Source organism: Anguilla rostrata, chromosome 3 (assembly GCF_018555375.3).
Source record: "Anguilla rostrata isolate EN2019 chromosome 3, ASM1855537v3, whole genome shotgun sequence".
Classification (NCBI taxonomy): Eukaryota; Metazoa; Chordata; class Actinopteri; order Anguilliformes; family Anguillidae; genus Anguilla; species Anguilla rostrata.
In genome coordinates, this window is record NC_057935.1 from 63,626,396 (window position 1) to 63,643,243 (window position 16,848).

Here is a 16,848-nt window from a genome sequence, read left to right on the forward strand (position 1 = left end):
AAAATCACAAATAGGCCCTAATAAGTATTTATTTCGCAATGAGAACGGTCAATGTATTGACCACATTGGTCTTCATCAGAAGGTTAATCGTTAACCGTTCTCATGGCCAAATAAGTACTATTTATTCGTGTTTTTTGGAGCATTAATCAAGTGTGCAAGTCTTTTCTTTTGTAGTTTTAAAAAAGCACCATACCATTTCTCTTATTGCAGGGAACTGGTCAGATTTTTGCTAATCTGTGATTTTACCCCCCTATTTAATCCCTGCTTTGGACACACTTTAGTGGATGCCATCGAAACCATCGCACCACATATGTACAGCAAGTCATATAGGCGTCTACATATTCATATTATTTATTTATTCATCTGTTTATCCTTTGGAATTCGCTGAGATCCACATTAGAGACCGCGTGGATCAGCACGTTTATGACCACATAACCATCACAGCACTGCGCCACATCAATGAAGGAAATGAGCAAACAGAAGACGCTGCTATAGCGTGTCTCAGCTATGCCCGATCAGACCTAATTACGCTCGCTATCTCTACGTGTGGACGACAGGTAAACACATTATGGCTCAGGCTCTAATTGGCTTTGTGCCAGGCCTGCTGAGTTGTTTTCTCCGGTTCCGTGTGGAGGCGATGGACCGCTTAACCTCCTCTGGGTCTGCAGCAGAAAGCAGTTCCTGTCACTGGTTATATCCCTGCTTTCGCTTTATCACCTATTAGGGAAGCCTGTTCTGATGTTATTCCAATTTCATTATGGTTATTTTTATATTTTCACCCAGGAGTCTTCATGACATGGTCTAGAAGTAAATGTTTTTTTACGTTTTTCAAAATGTTGTTTTGATGAGAACATCACACACTTCCTGTGTTCCCTTATTTTTATGAGATGACTGTGAACAGAAGGCTTTTTAAAAATTAATGAGTCGTGGGCTCCTTTCTACGTACTGTGTACAGAAATAAATAAATTTGTATTTGTTATAAATGATGACTGCTTGCTTCCAGTATTTGGAAAAAGTTAAACCTGAACTGAATGATGGGAACAGTCATGGAGTCTACTCAGCATGTGTACTTCAAAGCTTCATTTCAGATTGGGGTCCTCAGGGGTTGACGTTGTTGGTGGTTGAATCAGTCGTACAAATCATTTTCTATACTCCACTTCCTCTATTTAAAGTATTTTTTTACTGCCTGTGGTACATTTTTCCATGTCAGTCATGTTCAGCTGTCACTGCATTCCCATTTTCTCCTTCATTATCAAGGCTCTGCACACCCGCCGGGCTCCCATTCGCCGGGTCTGCTGGCATGGCAACGTTCCCCGCGTATTCATTGGCCTCCCCTTTGTCGACGGCACCGTCATTGGCTGGCTGCTCTGCAGGAGCGTGTTCTGCAGCAGGCTCTGCCCCAGCCCCGGGGCTCTCTGTGCTGGTGGTCTCGGTCACACCGCTGATGTGGTCTAAACCGGGACTCGCTTTGTCCTCCTCGCCTCTGGCCGGACCTCCTGGCACCTCCTGCTCCTCCCTTTGGACCCCTGCCGTCTGCACCTCCTCGCCACTGAACACCTTCTCCTCCAGGGCCTCCTTGCCGTCTTTGTCTTCGAGTCCAGCGGCAGACTCTCGCTCCTGGGTGCCCTCCCCTGGTTCAACCCCCTGGCTCTTCTCTGACTTCCTTCCCTTGCTTCCTCCTCTGCTCTTCTTCTCCTTCGCGGCCATCCAGTAGTTCTTCTTCTCCTGGACCTGCCTGGCCCTGATGGCCTCTCCCAGCTTCCTCAGCTCCTGGCGCACCACAGGCTTCAGTTTGGGGTCCAGCTTCGCCACTCGGCTGAAGTCCCTCCGGGCCTCTTCCTCCTGGTGGAGAGCGCAGTGCGCCCGCGCTCGCTGATACAGCGCTTTTAGGTTATCTGAGAGAGAGAGCGAGCGAAAGAGCGAGAGAGAGAGAGAGAGAGAGAGAGAGACAGCTTTCTAATATATTATAGATTAAAGTAGCTTTTCAGTATTTTCAGTTTATCTTTCCCCTTTTAAAACTTTTTGAAACCAAATTTACTCCCCCCCCCCCCTCCCCGTTATTCTTTCATCCCAAATGTGGAAAGCCCAGTTTTAAGCCTGTCCCTTTTGATGTAACGTGTTCTTTCAATTAGCTAAAGTGCAGACTTGTACCCATCTTTTAGGAAAGGTTGCCACCCCCCACCCCCCCTTCTTCTCACTCTACTATTACAGTGGATGACTGCACTTCATGTACAGGTGGTCAAGACCTCAGGTGCTTGACTGACCAGGGGAGTCACCCTTGTGTAGTGAGAGGGACCATACCCTGCCAGATAACACCCCCCCACCCCCTCCCTGAGCAAGGCTAAGGAAATTTAGCGCCACTCAGTGAGACACATGGCCAACACCTGTGGGGCCTGTGAGGTGTGGTATTGACTCTTTACCTTGGGAAGCCAGAGGAAGCAGGTTTTAGCTGTTACTTAGCACCACCATCTTAACCAATTAGAAAAATTGATTTCACATTTTACCTCACCTGGCCTGGTTTCTTGGGACAGAATTGGTTGCCGATTTCAACACAAAACTAAACCCCAGCAAACCCTGTGGGGTCTCCTTGGACCACTGTGTTTTAGAGTAGTTGGCCCCCACTCAGGATTTCCTGTACCATCGGATAACATAAAAACTTGCTATATGTGATGGCAGTGAATAAGGTTATTTCCCTAAGCTGCCCTACTCCACACGCTGCTCCACATACAAGCCGTATCGCTGTGTACCTTTGTGTCTCTTCAGCAGCTTGCCGTTGATCTCCAGCACCTGCCTGTGCTCTCCCAGCTCCAGCATGCACTGGCTGAGGTTCAGACTGAGCGGCAGCCGCACTTTCTCCAGGGACTCCCAGTCCTCCCCCTTTTGCTTCACTTCCTGGAAGTGAGGGGAGGAGGGGGCCAGAGATGGTTCTTTATAACATGATTGCCGCTTACGCTCCGCATTCCCTTTCAATGATTCATATGTGTTCTGGCATGGTGCAAGCCATTAACTGTTTTCAGGGCTTTTAACAGTTATTTTTAAACTAACAGTCACTGAAATGATTAACAATGGCAATATGTCAAACAGCCGGTGACAACCAGAGGTTATGCAGTCAGGCTGATTACTCATCAAACACTTAATATTTAAACAAGTATTACGTTTTTAAACTCACATGGGTTTGAAGGAAGTTTATGTATTCAAGGGCTTCCTTGTACTTCTCAACTGCCTCTGGGTATCGTTTTTCCTTGACGAGGAAATTGCCCTCGTCCTGGAGTAGTGGAATCAGCCTCAACATCTGCTGCCAGTCTTTACCCTCAGTCACTGGAGGCGCATTCCGATTGGTTCCTTGGCTGCCCGTGGACTCCTGATTGGCTGCCTCAGCCGCCAGTCCTTTGTCCTCGTCTGTATCGGCGGTGCTCTCTTCCTCTTTCTCCAGGGCAACGCTGCTCTCCTCTTCTTCCCCCTCCCCCTTTTTGCCTCCGCTCTTTGCCCCACCTTTGTCCTCCAGGATGCCCCAGTAGCTGTTCTTCTCCTCCCAGTACTTCTCCTTCATCCTCTCGGTCAGGAGCTTGAGCTCTCTGTGCACCAGCGGGGCCAGCGTGACGTCCAGGTTGGCCACCATCAGGAAGTCCCTCCGAGCCTCCTTCTCGTTCCACACCGCCGCGTGGGCCTTGGCCCGCTTGTAGTAGGCCTTCACATTGCCTGCGGAGGGAGGGGAGAGAGATTAGAGCGAGGAGATAAGACGGAAATATTCATGGCTTAACTTTATCTCTGCTCTCTCCGAGTCAGTTTTTTTTTATCCCCCAATATTTTAATTTCTCCACAGCTTTGAATTCCCATCATCCCATTATTGTCAGTTCGGGGGAGCGGACGGGCCCTAATGTGTCACTCAGAAGCTGCTTCTTTCTCTGCTGTCCACCGGCTGACCTTCTCCAGTCCTTCCCTGGATTGGATAATTAGCCGAGACCCCGTGGGACATTTTACAGATCGCTTTGTCTCCTAGCCAAGTTATCCTCTGAAATTAAGCTGAGATGAAGTGCAATAAAAATCAGCATTTTTGTCTCAATGCACCAGCTACCACTGCGTCCCCGAGTTTTGCCGACCGATGATAATTTGATAATGATAATGAAGTTTCCGTACTAAAAAAAAGATTAACACCACAGGTGTGTTTGTTTCCACGGCGCTGGATCCGTAGCATGAAAACGGCGTGTAAAAATCCCGCTCCTCGGGAGTTAAACTGATCTCAGTTTCCCTTCAGCATCGCCGTGGGTTCCTGTCCCTTTCCATTTAGCGTTCCTCTGACTCATCCGCTCCCTCTGCGCTGAAACAGCCCCTCGCCGCGGTGCGGCGTCGATTACGCCCAGACGGCTCCGAGAGCGAGCGAGAGCGCGGAGCGGGGCGAGGGCGAGATCTCACCGATAAAAACAATAAAGGGGGGGTGGGGGTGGTGGGCGAAGAAGGAGGAGACGCTCGCGGAAAGACGGGAGATGGGAACGGGAGACAAACAGTCGCGGGCACGGCACGGGGGAGATGATCTCGTCGGCGGGGGAGATAAGAGGGGACAGGCGGCGGCGGGGGGGGGGGGGGGCGCGGTTCGGCTAGCTGATTTGCGCGAGCCTTATTAGAGGCAGCTGCACACTGACACTGACACGGCGCTGGGAGGCTCCGCCGCGGCGGCGCGCTCTGGCGGTAAACGGGGGCGGAGTGGCGTGAAGGGAGAGATGGATCAGAGTCTGACAGGCGGGGGGGGGGGGGGGCACGGCACGCACGGGCAGCAAAGATCCATCAACTCAATGGCCATAAAGAAAAACGATGATGGCGTTTCTCCCCACGCGTGTCAGCGCTGCTGCAAAAGCAGGGGCCAGGGGCCGGGGCTGGAGGGGGAGGAACTCTCTGTGACTTTCGCTACAGCGGAGAACTGAGATGGGGTTGAGATTATTTGGCTCCCGGTGTTGGTTAACACTGCGAGCTGCCTTCAAGGTGTGCCTGTGCTTGAGGAAGAGGGAGGGGAAAGAGGGGGTTAGTGGGGGAGTAGGGAGAGGTTAGGGGGATTGAGGCGAGTGGGGGGAGGGAGGGAGAAAGGAGGGGTGGGGTGTGTGTGTGTGTGGGGGGGGTTGGGGGAGAGGAGGGGTTAGGGAGACAGGAGTGGGTTTAGGGGGCTCGGAGAAGGAAAGGGGCGGAGTATCTGTGGATGCTGCACGTGCAGGTTTCTCCTGAAGGCCGGTCACCTTTGTGCTTCTCCAGCAGCTCGGTGGTCTGCTCCAGCACGGTGTAGTACTCCTGCAGCTCCAGCATGCACTGGCAGTAGTTGAGCACCAGGGGGGTGATGAGGCGCTCCAGGTTAATGTAGTCCTCATGGCCGGGCATCTCCTGCGCAGAGACAACGTGAGACCTCGGGTGAGACGGTCCGGCTGGACTGCACTGGTCAGGAGCTCTGCGCTCTCTTTCTTTCTACCCATTTTCATGCTTTCATCTTCTGCTTCCTGCCTCTCTCCTTTAATTGACAACCTATCCTCTCTCCTCCCTGCTTCACCTTATCCTCACCTCCTCGCTATTCTTCCGTCTGTTGTCTCCTTCGATCATCTCTACACCTTCAACACTCCCCCTTATGCTCTCCTCTTATACCTCCTCCCTTCATTCCCTTCCCAATTTCTATACCTCCTCCCATCTATCCTCTCATCTCTACACAGCCCTCTCCCCAATGCACTTCCTGTCACCCCCCACTCCCCCCCTCTCCTTACTCCACCTCTTCTCCTCCTCCCCCCTCCTCCCCCGTCCTCACCCTGGACTGCACGGTCTTCAGCAGCAGCACGGCCTCCTGGTACTTGGAGGCGGCCTCGCGGAAGCGGGCCTGCTTGACCAGGGCGTTCCCTTGCAGGTGCAGAGAGGGCACGGCCTGCAGCTTCTCGTCCTTCTCCATCATCCACGACTCGCGCTTGTAGGAGAAGGGGTCCCCTACCTGGGGGGAGGGCGGAGAGAGCCGGGGTCAGGGGAGCACAGCCGGGGGGGCGGGGGGGGGAGGTGTATAGGATGGGTCAGAGTTGGACATGTCATTTTGTAATCCATATTTTCATTCTTTAAAAAATGTCAATTCTACATTACAATGATGCTGTAATTTTAGTCATTAATGGGTAACTAATTATTGTGCGCGTGCTTGTGGAACTGTGTGCCTAAGTGTGTGTGAGTGTATGGTTCTATATGCATGTGTGTGTTTGTTTGTGTATTTTAGTCTTACATTTAGACCTAAAATCTTATTTTTGTTACTTTTTTGGGAAATAAGACAAAAGGATTGCCAGTAAAATGAGAGTCTGATGCATTTGCCAGTGGGGTACGGCAATTTCACTTGTTTTAAGTACAAAGTAACTTAAAACAAGCTAATATTTTCTACTTGAGCAAACAAAAAAAATCTTAAAATACAAGATTTTAAATTTCATTATAAGACTGTCTGTATGTGTGCATGCGTGAAATGTGTCTCTGTGACGGTGCGCTGCCGCCCTACTGAAATGAGCTCCATGATGAAGATGAGGGGCTGGGGCTCCTTCATGATCTCGTCCAGCTCGGGGAAGCCGGTGGAGTGGTAGTGGAACAGGTTCCCCATGCCGCAGGTGTGCCTCTGCCCCTCCAGGGGGTCCCTGCCCTGCTCCGCCAGCCGGATGCCCTTCGCCACCATGGGGTACAGGCCCGTGTGCTGCAGGGAGGGGGGCCGAGGGGGGTGGGGGGAGGAGGGAGAAAGGTTTAACGCAGGGCTGCCCAGCCCTGTTCTGGAGATCTACCGTCCCGTAGGTTTTCACTCCAATGCTGGCAAAGCACAGCCTCATTCAACGGCCAGAGATCTCCTTGAGCTGCTAATTAGTGGAGTCAGGTGCGCAAGATTAGGGTTGAAATGGAAATCTCCAGGAACAGTATTGGGCAGCCCTAGTTTAATACAAGGGAGGACAAGGACTGATTTGCAACCCTTAGTCTCTCGGTCGCACCATTATAAGTATCTAGCTGCAGCCCTCACCTACTTCTGCTGCTTTTTTAGTCTACTACAAGTTGCAGAATTGTGTAATTTATCCTTTTCCTTAATTTTTCATGTGTAAGACTGATAATAAAAGAGAAAATGGAGGCAGCCTTTTTAACTAGCTTTTTGACGGAGGGCACAGGATTACCACGTGCATGGAAATTAAGGTCTGTGATCACTATGAAATCACAATTTGTGGCACCACAAGCATTTGCACGACTTATACAGAGGCTCTGAAAACAGGCAGCAGGATTTTCTGGCTGGGCTGGGGCTGGTGCTTACCGCAGCATCACACCAGAATTCGGCGACTTCTCCGATCCTCATGGAGGTGAGCAGGACTTCCCACACCTCCAGCTTGAACATCTTCCCCACAAAGATCTCCACGGGCTGCTTGTTTTTACGGCTGTCGTCAATCACCGTCCTCTCAAAGTTATCTTTAAGAGTCTGGTAGTGGAACACCAGCTTTGTGGAGAGAGAGAGAGAGAGAGGGAGATGGAGAGAGAGCCTGAATAGGAACTTTTTTGTTATTCAGAGTTTACAATATAAACGGGAGATGGAAGGTAATGCCTTTCCAGAACCTTCCGACTGCAAAAAGCCCTCCTTCCTCACACACGCGCCCATCTAGCTAAGTGGTATTTCCGTGCGAGTGCTGAAATGAGTCATTTCACTGTCCGTTAGAAGCATGGGGAGATGTAAGAACATCGACAGAATGGGAGCACAAACAGAGAGGCCACTCTCAGCTAGTGAATAGGGAGATCGTTGCCATTGTTGTGGAAAATTTTAGTCATCGCCAAACCTGGGGCCATATGGCTGGATGTGGCAGGGGGGGAGAGATAATAATAATAATTAAAAAGTCACCTTCCGCAGACAACCACCAGAAAGCTTCCGCTGCCACACATGAACAGACAAATCTCACAAGCCCGTAATGAAAGCTTCAGGTATCGATGCTGAAATGTGCACTTGCATTTACAACGCAATGAAGCACTCAAAATGAGAAAGTGTGCTTCGGCTTTCACAACAAAATAACCGGAGTTATGTGCATCAGAGCAGACAGGTCTGCGCCATTACCTTTGTCCCTGGTGGGAAGTGGGGTATCGGGCCCTGACCGCCGTGGAGGATCTTCTTCTTGACCCCTGGATGTTTCAGCAGGTACATTTCCTCCATTCTTCCAGATATCGCTTCTCCGCCTCGAGTCCTAAACGCGGAGTTCCTCCGGGAGCAGCCGAGGGGGTGGCGGAGGGGGGTCAGTAGCCCGAGTAGCGGTCGTTTGCGTGGGTCTCCTGCGCTCTTAATTAGCAGCCTGTTGGTCGGGGGATAGCCGGCGACCCGGAGTCGTGGTGCAGCCCGCCTGCTCTCTGACAGATGGCTGGATTATCGGGAACCGAGGACGGCCGCTATAATCCGTTTCGGCTAATCCCCCGACTCCGCCCCCTCCAACCCCCCCCGACAATCTTCGGATTAATCCTCCGGAAAAAGAGGGAGAGGTGGCCTGGCTGGTAGAACGCGCGTGCCAGATCACGCTTGTCTGGAGGCTTTCGCTCCGTAATTTATGATCAAACCTTACAGGAACAGGGAGGCTCACAGGTTTACAGTGAGCGTTACAGTAAAGCTGCCCAACGGGACATTTCCCCATCCCCATAAAAAGAGCTGCAGCAACAAATGTTATGAAATCATGACACAAAATGGACACACCGTTTGAGTTTAATTTTAATGTAAGACAGAAGCACGATAACAAAAGCAAGAAGCACACACTTGCCAAAAGCTCACCAACATGTTTTTAAATGCAAACGAAACACCGAATAACACAATATAAAAATCTAAATGTATGAAACAAAATGCTCATACAAACAAATGTTGCTTATTTGAGTCCATTTAGGAGACCATGCACCCTATGGAAGACCCTTGATGGAAAATCTGCATGTGGTTTCAGTGTTGATGGTTTTATGATCTTTTCACCAAGGCTGCCGTTTGATGCCTTGTCTTTAGTGCCCTCTGCTGGTCACTTCTCAATCAGCGAGTCCAACTGCTCTTGCAAGGAAGCCAGCTGTTGGAAAAATAAAGTGATTTACTGCTCAAGCTGGGGGTGTACTTAGCAGGTCAGTGGATGCAAATTGATTATTTGTGCTTCGCTCATTCTTCCACACACATAAAAGCACACCGCTACAATAGAAAACTGCATTAGCCGGGGAAGACTGTATTGGAGATTGTTCTCATACTTTGTTCTCTCGTGATATACAATTTCATTACAAATATTTAACTGGACAGAATTTTCTAAAACCCAATAACAAAAACCCAAGACAATATATGTAGCTAGGGGTTTCAAATCATCCTAAAATCGAAGTCCCAAATGTGGCTAGAAGAAAAAGGTCTGATAAATGACTTGACCTGAGATATTACAGTTAAAAACATGGGAATGAAAAGCTCAGTCTGAATGTTGAATTATTACTACATTCTAACACATTTCCCTGAAGAAAGCGCAGCCAGCTACAGCTTCCACTTCTGCTCTGAGAGGGAAAGTGAAGTGGGAGTGTGGGATTAAATGTCTAACATAAACCACGGACACCAAGAACTGTACCAACTGAAAATATATTTTTAAACCATTTATCTAGGGCTACATCTATTTAGATTTTATGCGGTTTTAGACAAAAAAAAATTAGCTGCTCTTTCACAGAGGCTGCTGCAGCACACTGTAGCAGAGACTGAGGTGGTCCAGGACCCAGTGAGCTGTTTTATGCTGTTTTTTTTGCCTAATGCATTGATCTCATTAGAAGGGTGCCTTGCCCTCCACCCTACCTGCTCCATCTCGCGCTCCTCCTGGCGGATGATTTCACTCAGCAATGCCTGGAAGCGATTCTGAAAGGCAAACAATGGTCACTTACACTGACTTAATGCAGCCCATTCCTGCCGTGGAAAAGCCATGCAATTTGTCTGCATTTGCTTGCAGGCCTCATCCGGTTTGATACAAATGCCATTTTACAGCCTCCTCTGATGGCTGACCTTTCCCCCCTTTGATTAAAATGGGAAAACATCAGATTCAGTCCGCAGCAGCACAGAATTCAGACAGGAACGCGCCGCGCTGCTGGAAGTCAGGGGATGTTTTACAGAACCAGCCCACAGAATCAGCCGGCACTGCTGGGGATTTTAATTGTGTTTCGTGAATTACACAGAGAGGGCTGTTGGCGCACGTGTAACATGTACGCCCTTTAAAAGTCACGAGTTGATTGGACAGATTATGTTGCGTGTGTGCGTAGTGTATGTATGTGCATATGTACGTTGCGCATGCGTGCATGCATGCGTGGATGCAGGTGCCTGCGAGTACCTGCGTGTGTGTACCTGCGCACTTTCATGCCTACGCGTGCAGTCTCACCTTCAGCGCCTGGTTCTCCACCTTCATTATCAGGTCCTCCTGCTGTTTCTTACGGGCCCGGGTCTCCTGCAGCTTGGCCTTCACATTATTGATCTGCACCTGGAACTCCATCACTGTAGGACAGGGGGGGAGGGGGGGGTTAGCCAGCTTACCCTGACCCAGCTCGCATGCATCCACACCACGTGCATGTACCGCTGCAGAGCACGACGGCTACAGCTGAGCACAGCGCTACTGCCTCCAATCAAGGATTAACGGTGCCACATAAAACCTCCCCCAACCTGGTCAGGGACAGGTCCGGCCCAGCAGGATTCTGCTTTAAACAAACCTCAGTCAGCCCCGCGGGCCCAAGTGCCCCAGTAATAAAATGATCAGCTGTTAGAGGGCCGTGCGCTCGAAGGGGAGAGCCCCTGCGCGGGACATCGCCTCCGCTGCAAACAGACGTCTCGGACAGCTCTGCTCTTCACAGGTGCTCTGGGCCCCCAGGTGCGCGAGTCTGTCTACGCGAGCGCGAAGGTCCTCCACTGCATTCCCAGCACGCTCCTGGACGGCTGCTGCCTTCACTACCTTTCACTTATATGCTCTCAGCAGATTATAGGTTGACCTGCAGACACGCCAGGGTAGGCCTCAGTTCCATTTTCAATCCAGACAATTCAGGAAATCGGTGAAATTCGGTTAACTGGAAAATCTCTGCGGCACACTTAGAGACATTTTCGTTTCCACAAACTAAATTCCTGTTATTTCCTGAAGTGGGACAGAACCGAGGCCAGCCCCGGCGGACACCACAGGCAGCCGAAAATCAAACCGGAGGGACCGCGGGCACCGCAGCGGGGTTTCAGCGCCGCCCTACCGATCTGGCTGTTGCCGTCGCTCTCGTCCCGCATGCCGTCCGACTCGTTGAGCTTCTCCTGCAGCTGGCGCTCCAGGTCCTCCTCCGTGTCCATGATGTTGAGGTCTTCGTCCTCGTGGCGGTCGCCCTCATCCTCCTCGTCCTCGCTGCTGCTACTGATGTCGTTGAAGATCTCGCGCAGCTCGTCGCGTTGGGCTGACGTGGGAGAGAGAGTCCGGACTCAGTCCCGCAGTCCCGCTCACACACACAACTACAAAAGCACACAACTAGCATCCTCTGATCTTTATGTCACGGGTGACCTTAAGAGGTGGCACCAATCTCTTCAGGCTAGTCTAAAATTCATCTTTAGTTTAAATGGCTGTAAGATCATTGTCAGCCATTTCTCGAGCAGGGCTCTGTGAGTACCTGAGGATCCGTGGCCCATCTTGTGGCCTGAGGTCCCGGGGGAGGAGTCCAGGTTGGCCAGAGATCCATGGTTATCTGCCTCCTTGGTCTCGTCCTCCGCGATCACCTCCCACCCTGATCACCATGTCAAGGAGGACCCTCTCTCCCAACGCCTTGCGTTTCACACAGCAGGGCTGTGTCCGAGTCAGCGCACAAGCCTACTACTGAGTATACAAACTGTATACAACCTGCATACTCAATAGTAGGCAAGTGTGCTGATTTGGACATGGCCCAAGTCTACAACCATTCAAGAAAACACACGCGAACACACGCAAACACACACACATGCACGCACACACACACACACACACTAATGAAAGGGATACGGACACTGACAGCCTCTGCATCGGTGCTCAGCAACCTCTTCACCTCCTTCTCCACATCAGGGGACTCGATGTACTGCAGGATAAATCAGGTTAGACTGCAGGCACTCAAACGCACCACTAACCCCACCCCCACATGTGCGCATGTATGCGCACACAAGCACACACGCACACACATGCACTCACACACAGAAACACACACACACACAAACACTCATACTCACACACACGCACTCTCTCACACACGCACACATGCACGTGCACACACACACGCACACATACACATGCACACACGCACACATACGCACGCACACACCACTCCTCCAGTAGCCGAGGCTGGCAGCTTTCCAGGCAGCACATTTGCGATTAGGAAAGGTAGGGAAATCAATGGCGCCCTGCACCTTAACAAGATTTATTCAAAAGACAAAGCAGAAGCCTCCCCATCGCTTACACTTTCTGGCAGCCTGATCAAAGCCGCACTTAAACTGCTTTCTTCCAAACCTTAGGGGCAAATGAAGATGTAAGGCTTTATTTATATGTAAATCTCAGGTTTGCTTTCCATCTTTTATTATTTTTTTTATTTTTTAGGAAATGTAGATTAGATGTTTGAATAAAGCGTGTGAGAGATTGCCACCTCAGATATAAATTCTGGAGATGAAGATAAGAACTCTTGGGGGTTGGCGGGGGGGGGGGGGGGGGTACGAGACATAAAAGAGAAGTACCTTCTTCTTCGCCGTCTTCCTGAATCTTCTCTTCCTGGTGTTCTTTAAAGGGCAGGTGACTGCGGAGCAGAGAGAGCGGGCGTTTGATGATGAACGCTTCAATCAGCCGCGGGGAGAGCGCAGCGGAGCGCGAAACGCCGTCTCCGCGGCGACGCCCCAGGAGGCCCTGTGTTTTAAATTAGGAGCCCAGCCGGAACAGTGTTTCCAAACAAGCGGAGCATCGAGGGAGGGAGAGAGGGGGGACTACTCACTGCCGTGGTTCCAGACAAACTTCTTGTCTTTGTCCTTGTCCTTCTTCTTGCTCTTGGGGTCTGTGGTGCCTGTGGGCTCTTCTAAAGGTGGGTAGAGGTCTCCGTCTACGGTGCAAACCAACATCTGGCGAGAAGAAAAAGCACAAAGGTCACAAAACTTGAAACAATTACGCTGCAGGCCTGTGGTTCAACAGGCTTTTCAAGTTAGGTTTCACTATTAAAAGGTTCTCGTTATACCGTATCACTGACCCAAAATACAGCGACACTGAGTATATTCTTACTGGCCACAGAAGACAAGTGCAATAAATGGGGGAAAACCAGTCAGCATGTAATTGGTTCACTAGACGGCAAGACGGATGCTCAACATATTGCCTCACTTTCTTTGCAATAGAAAAAAACTGCGCGAGTACTTGAATGTGCAGCCAATTTAAAACTTCCTTACGAAATTCACAAGTGTGCTACCTGCAACTACTGTTAAATAGCAAGCAATTCCCTCAGCCAAACATCTCAAATCTCTGCTGCGGAAGACTGAGCAGGCTTTCAACCACCTGGCCACAGGGGACTGTCTGACACAGATTGCTGTGCAATCGGCCCCTTTTCCACAAGCGCAGGTGGCATATTTCCCAGAATGTGTCAGTCCCGTTCTGAAAACCCACTGAGGGAGACGCGGCGGTGTGCGGTAAAGACGGAAACAGCTGTTGGGCTGCTAAAGCGCCAACCCCAGACTCGGCGTCGAGATTTTCAGTTGAAGGCTGAGGGTAGCTACAGGAGCGGTGGGTTCAAGATGCTCATTATCTGCCACAGTTTCGTGTTACTATGATTTGACTGGCATCAACTGCCCAATGACACAATTATACAATGATACACTTATAATTATAAAGATACAACGATACAATTATGATATGTTTATCACACTTAATTGACATTTAGCCTATAAGAGCATGTACTTTCTGCACCCCTGTGTAGGCCTGCAAATCAGTCCCACAGCATACAGAAGTGGATACACCCTCTTCATCAAGGTACCCATGAAGGAATCAATCAATCAATACCATCACATTGCATCACTTAAAACCAATTCAGCACAACTGCAACAATTGAGTATTGAAACAAAAGTTTGTTCCGAGGTAGGTCGTGTCATCCACAGAAAAATCCTATAGAGTAAATTAAGTAAATATGCTGAATTGCATCAAACTTATTATGATAGGTCTCTCTTAATTCAGTTATTTGTGACTTCTCACAGCAATGGCCATGTTATGCATTCAAAACGAGCAACTTCTGAGACACACAGTGGATCTGACTGGAACTGCAGCCTACCGAATCGGACTGCCGACAAAGCAGTCTTTAGGTCTATAAACCTTAACTATGACAACAATATTAGGCTGATAACACTTCCTTCCCAGGTTTAATCACCTGTTAAAATTCACCAGAACAGTACGGTCATACTAAATGTCTTGTGGGCCTTTTTATCTGAAGCCAGCTTAAATGCTTGGAGAAGACAAGACGGATCCCTTTGCTTAGAAAACACAATAATATTGTTTTGCTATTACCAAGTGTACTAATAAATATAAGTAACGAAACCTTCTTAGTGCAACTTCCTGTTTAATTCTTTATTTTTTCCCAGAAATTGGAATGTCCAATCATATTTAATATATTTATCTAAACCAGTGCCTCTATATAAACATATAGATCAACACTGTACATTTGTAACTGCCAAATAACACAGCAAATTCTCCTCACAAGGCACTTTCGTGACATGAAAATGCTTAAAAACTGCCGGGAAAAATATGTGCCATTTAGGCACAAATATCTCACCTGGCAAACGTCAGCGGTCTTGTAAAATGTTTTCTTGTCCACTGTTTTCAAGGACTCCAGAATGCAGGGCAAATCGACCAGTTTGCAGGCTAAAGGGACACGGTCCACCCTCACAATCCCATGGCGACCATCAGCTACAGAGAAAACGTGACGTAAGTGAGAGAGAGAGAATGTTAAAGTGAAAGCACCATGAATGTCTGCTTTCACAAGTCACCAAAAATGCTGTTATTTAAAATTCAAAATAAAAAAATATTTTTTTGGTTACACATCACCAAGGCTGGTCACTATCCTTTGAGTATAACTCATTTAAATAGGTACCATTTAGAATGCCCGTAAATAAGATTCACCCGAGCTCTAGCTTTTTGCATCCAATATGCATGCCAGTATCAGGTCAATAATCATTTGCCAACCACCTACACATCATACATACCGTGCAGCTCTACGGTGAGTCGGTCCTTGACGTTCACGCTGCCAGACTGCGCGATTCTTCGAACTGTGGAGGCATATTCCTGTCACGGAGAGAACATTGGTAGCTATTATGAATAAACAAACGAACCGAACAAAGTAAATCTGAGGGGAACTAATGCTAACAGTGATTAAAGATTTGTGTGGCTCTGGTAGTTTTCGCTGTGACACATGCTCCCTTGCCTACACTGCAGCCAACAGGACAGCCCCCATCTACTTGCAGGACATGATTCGATCCTATGTCCCTGCTCGACCACTCCGCTCTGCGGCAGCAGGGCGCCTTGTAACCCCTCCCAACCTACCAAAGGGATCACTCCACTCTAGCTCCCCAGTGGTAGAACGAACTCCCCGTCCCTCTCCGAACCTACCCCTCACTACCCATCTTCTGCCGTGGCCTGAAGACTCATGTCTTCAGACTATACCTAGACTAACCACCACCACGCTGTATATTTCACTCTAAATCCCCCCCTCCCCCCCCCTTTTTCAAGACACTTGTTACATGTTGCCCCATCCAAGCACTTTTTGGTAATTTGTATTTGTCCTAATACTGTAGCTTATTCTTCTGCCTAGTTGGCTTTGCAGAGGTTAGGTCTGAATAGTGTTCACTGTGTGAACTAAACTGTGTTCTTGGCTAGAAATAGCTGTACAAATTAAGTATTGCATCTTACTGAACCTGTGTTTAGTAGTTGTCTATGACCATGAAATGCACGTTTTGTACGTCGATTTGGATAAAAGCGTCTGCCAAATTAATGTAATGTAATGTTGACCTTACAATACTCCAAAGTTGGTTGCGATTGTACGTGGATAGTGGACCTTTTATTGCTGCGAGGTGCGTCTTACCGAAGGGAGTCGCAAGACGAACTGACTTTCGAGTTCATGAGGGGCGTCATCTTTATTCTTCGACCCTACCTTGCCCACTGAGTGCAAAACAAACGCAAAAATGAGCGTGAACGCTGGTAGATTCAACCAGAAGCATCAGGCAATCAATTTCTATTATGGTGACATTTCGAGTAGCTTACATTTGCGAAGTAAATTCAAGTACTTTGCTCTTACATAGCTAGCTAACAGATACCTTAACTAGACATAGAAATCGTAACAAGCATAATGGGAAAGCTAGCAGCTGACAACAAATGCAGATGTTATCAAAACAGACTTTAACTTACCTTTCGCTTTTGAGGCTACTTTCGTCTTCTTATTCTGCATTGTGTAATATGTATTGCCAGAAATCAATTCAATAAAAAGCTAAATAGCTCTCTAGCTAGCTAAATTAGTCTAACGAGCTTCTGAAAACGGAAATTAGCTAGCATTAACGCTACTGTTAGCCTACTTTTTAGTTGGCGAATAAATGAACAGCGGAAATAATAACGTAGCGTTAGGTAATTTAGCTTGATAGCGCATTTCAGTTCGCCATTGTTTCGATAACAAGTGAGTTAACCTAACCGTAGCTAGAACTTAGCTACAAGATATTGGATTATGACAAAACTGTGACGGTTTTAGCTAGCTAGTTAACAGTAGTATAGCCACCTTGTTCGATGAGAAAAGAATATAAATATTAAATACTTAGCTAACAGGTAGCTATTATCTCACAACAGCGGCGGCCACTGCAAAATTGTTTTC

At 48.7% G+C, this 16,848-nt stretch overlaps 2 protein-coding genes across 2 annotated transcripts; both read right to left on the reverse strand.

Moving 5' to 3' along the window:
- Positions 1-609: 609 nt before the first annotated feature.
- LOC135251663 (aryl-hydrocarbon-interacting protein-like 1) lies at positions 610-8,600 on the reverse strand. Its single transcript, XM_064329316.1, has 8 exons — positions 8,069-8,600; positions 7,283-7,462; positions 6,497-6,685; positions 5,780-5,956; positions 5,226-5,367; positions 3,170-3,699; positions 2,748-2,892; positions 610-1,895 (listed from the first exon to the last, which is right to left on the reverse strand). Exons 1-8 carry the CDS (start codon positions 8,162-8,164, stop codon positions 1,207-1,209), a joined length of 2,148 nt encoding a protein of 715 aa, XP_064185386.1. The 5' UTR covers positions 8,165-8,600; the 3' UTR covers positions 610-1,206.
- A 94-nt stretch (positions 8,601-8,694) lies between these two features.
- On the reverse strand, positions 8,695-16,536 carry taf7 (TAF7 RNA polymerase II, TATA box binding protein (TBP)-associated factor). Its single transcript, XM_064329321.1, has 12 exons — positions 16,395-16,536; positions 16,072-16,148; positions 15,197-15,275; positions 14,767-14,900; positions 12,955-13,078; positions 12,704-12,762; positions 11,985-12,057; positions 11,620-11,733; positions 11,215-11,409; positions 10,368-10,480; positions 9,794-9,853; positions 8,695-9,044 (listed from the first exon to the last, which is right to left on the reverse strand). Exons 1-12 carry the CDS (start codon positions 16,432-16,434, stop codon positions 9,000-9,002), a joined length of 1,113 nt encoding a protein of 370 aa, XP_064185391.1. The 5' UTR covers positions 16,435-16,536; the 3' UTR covers positions 8,695-8,999.
- Between the last annotated feature and the right edge of the window lie 312 nt (positions 16,537-16,848).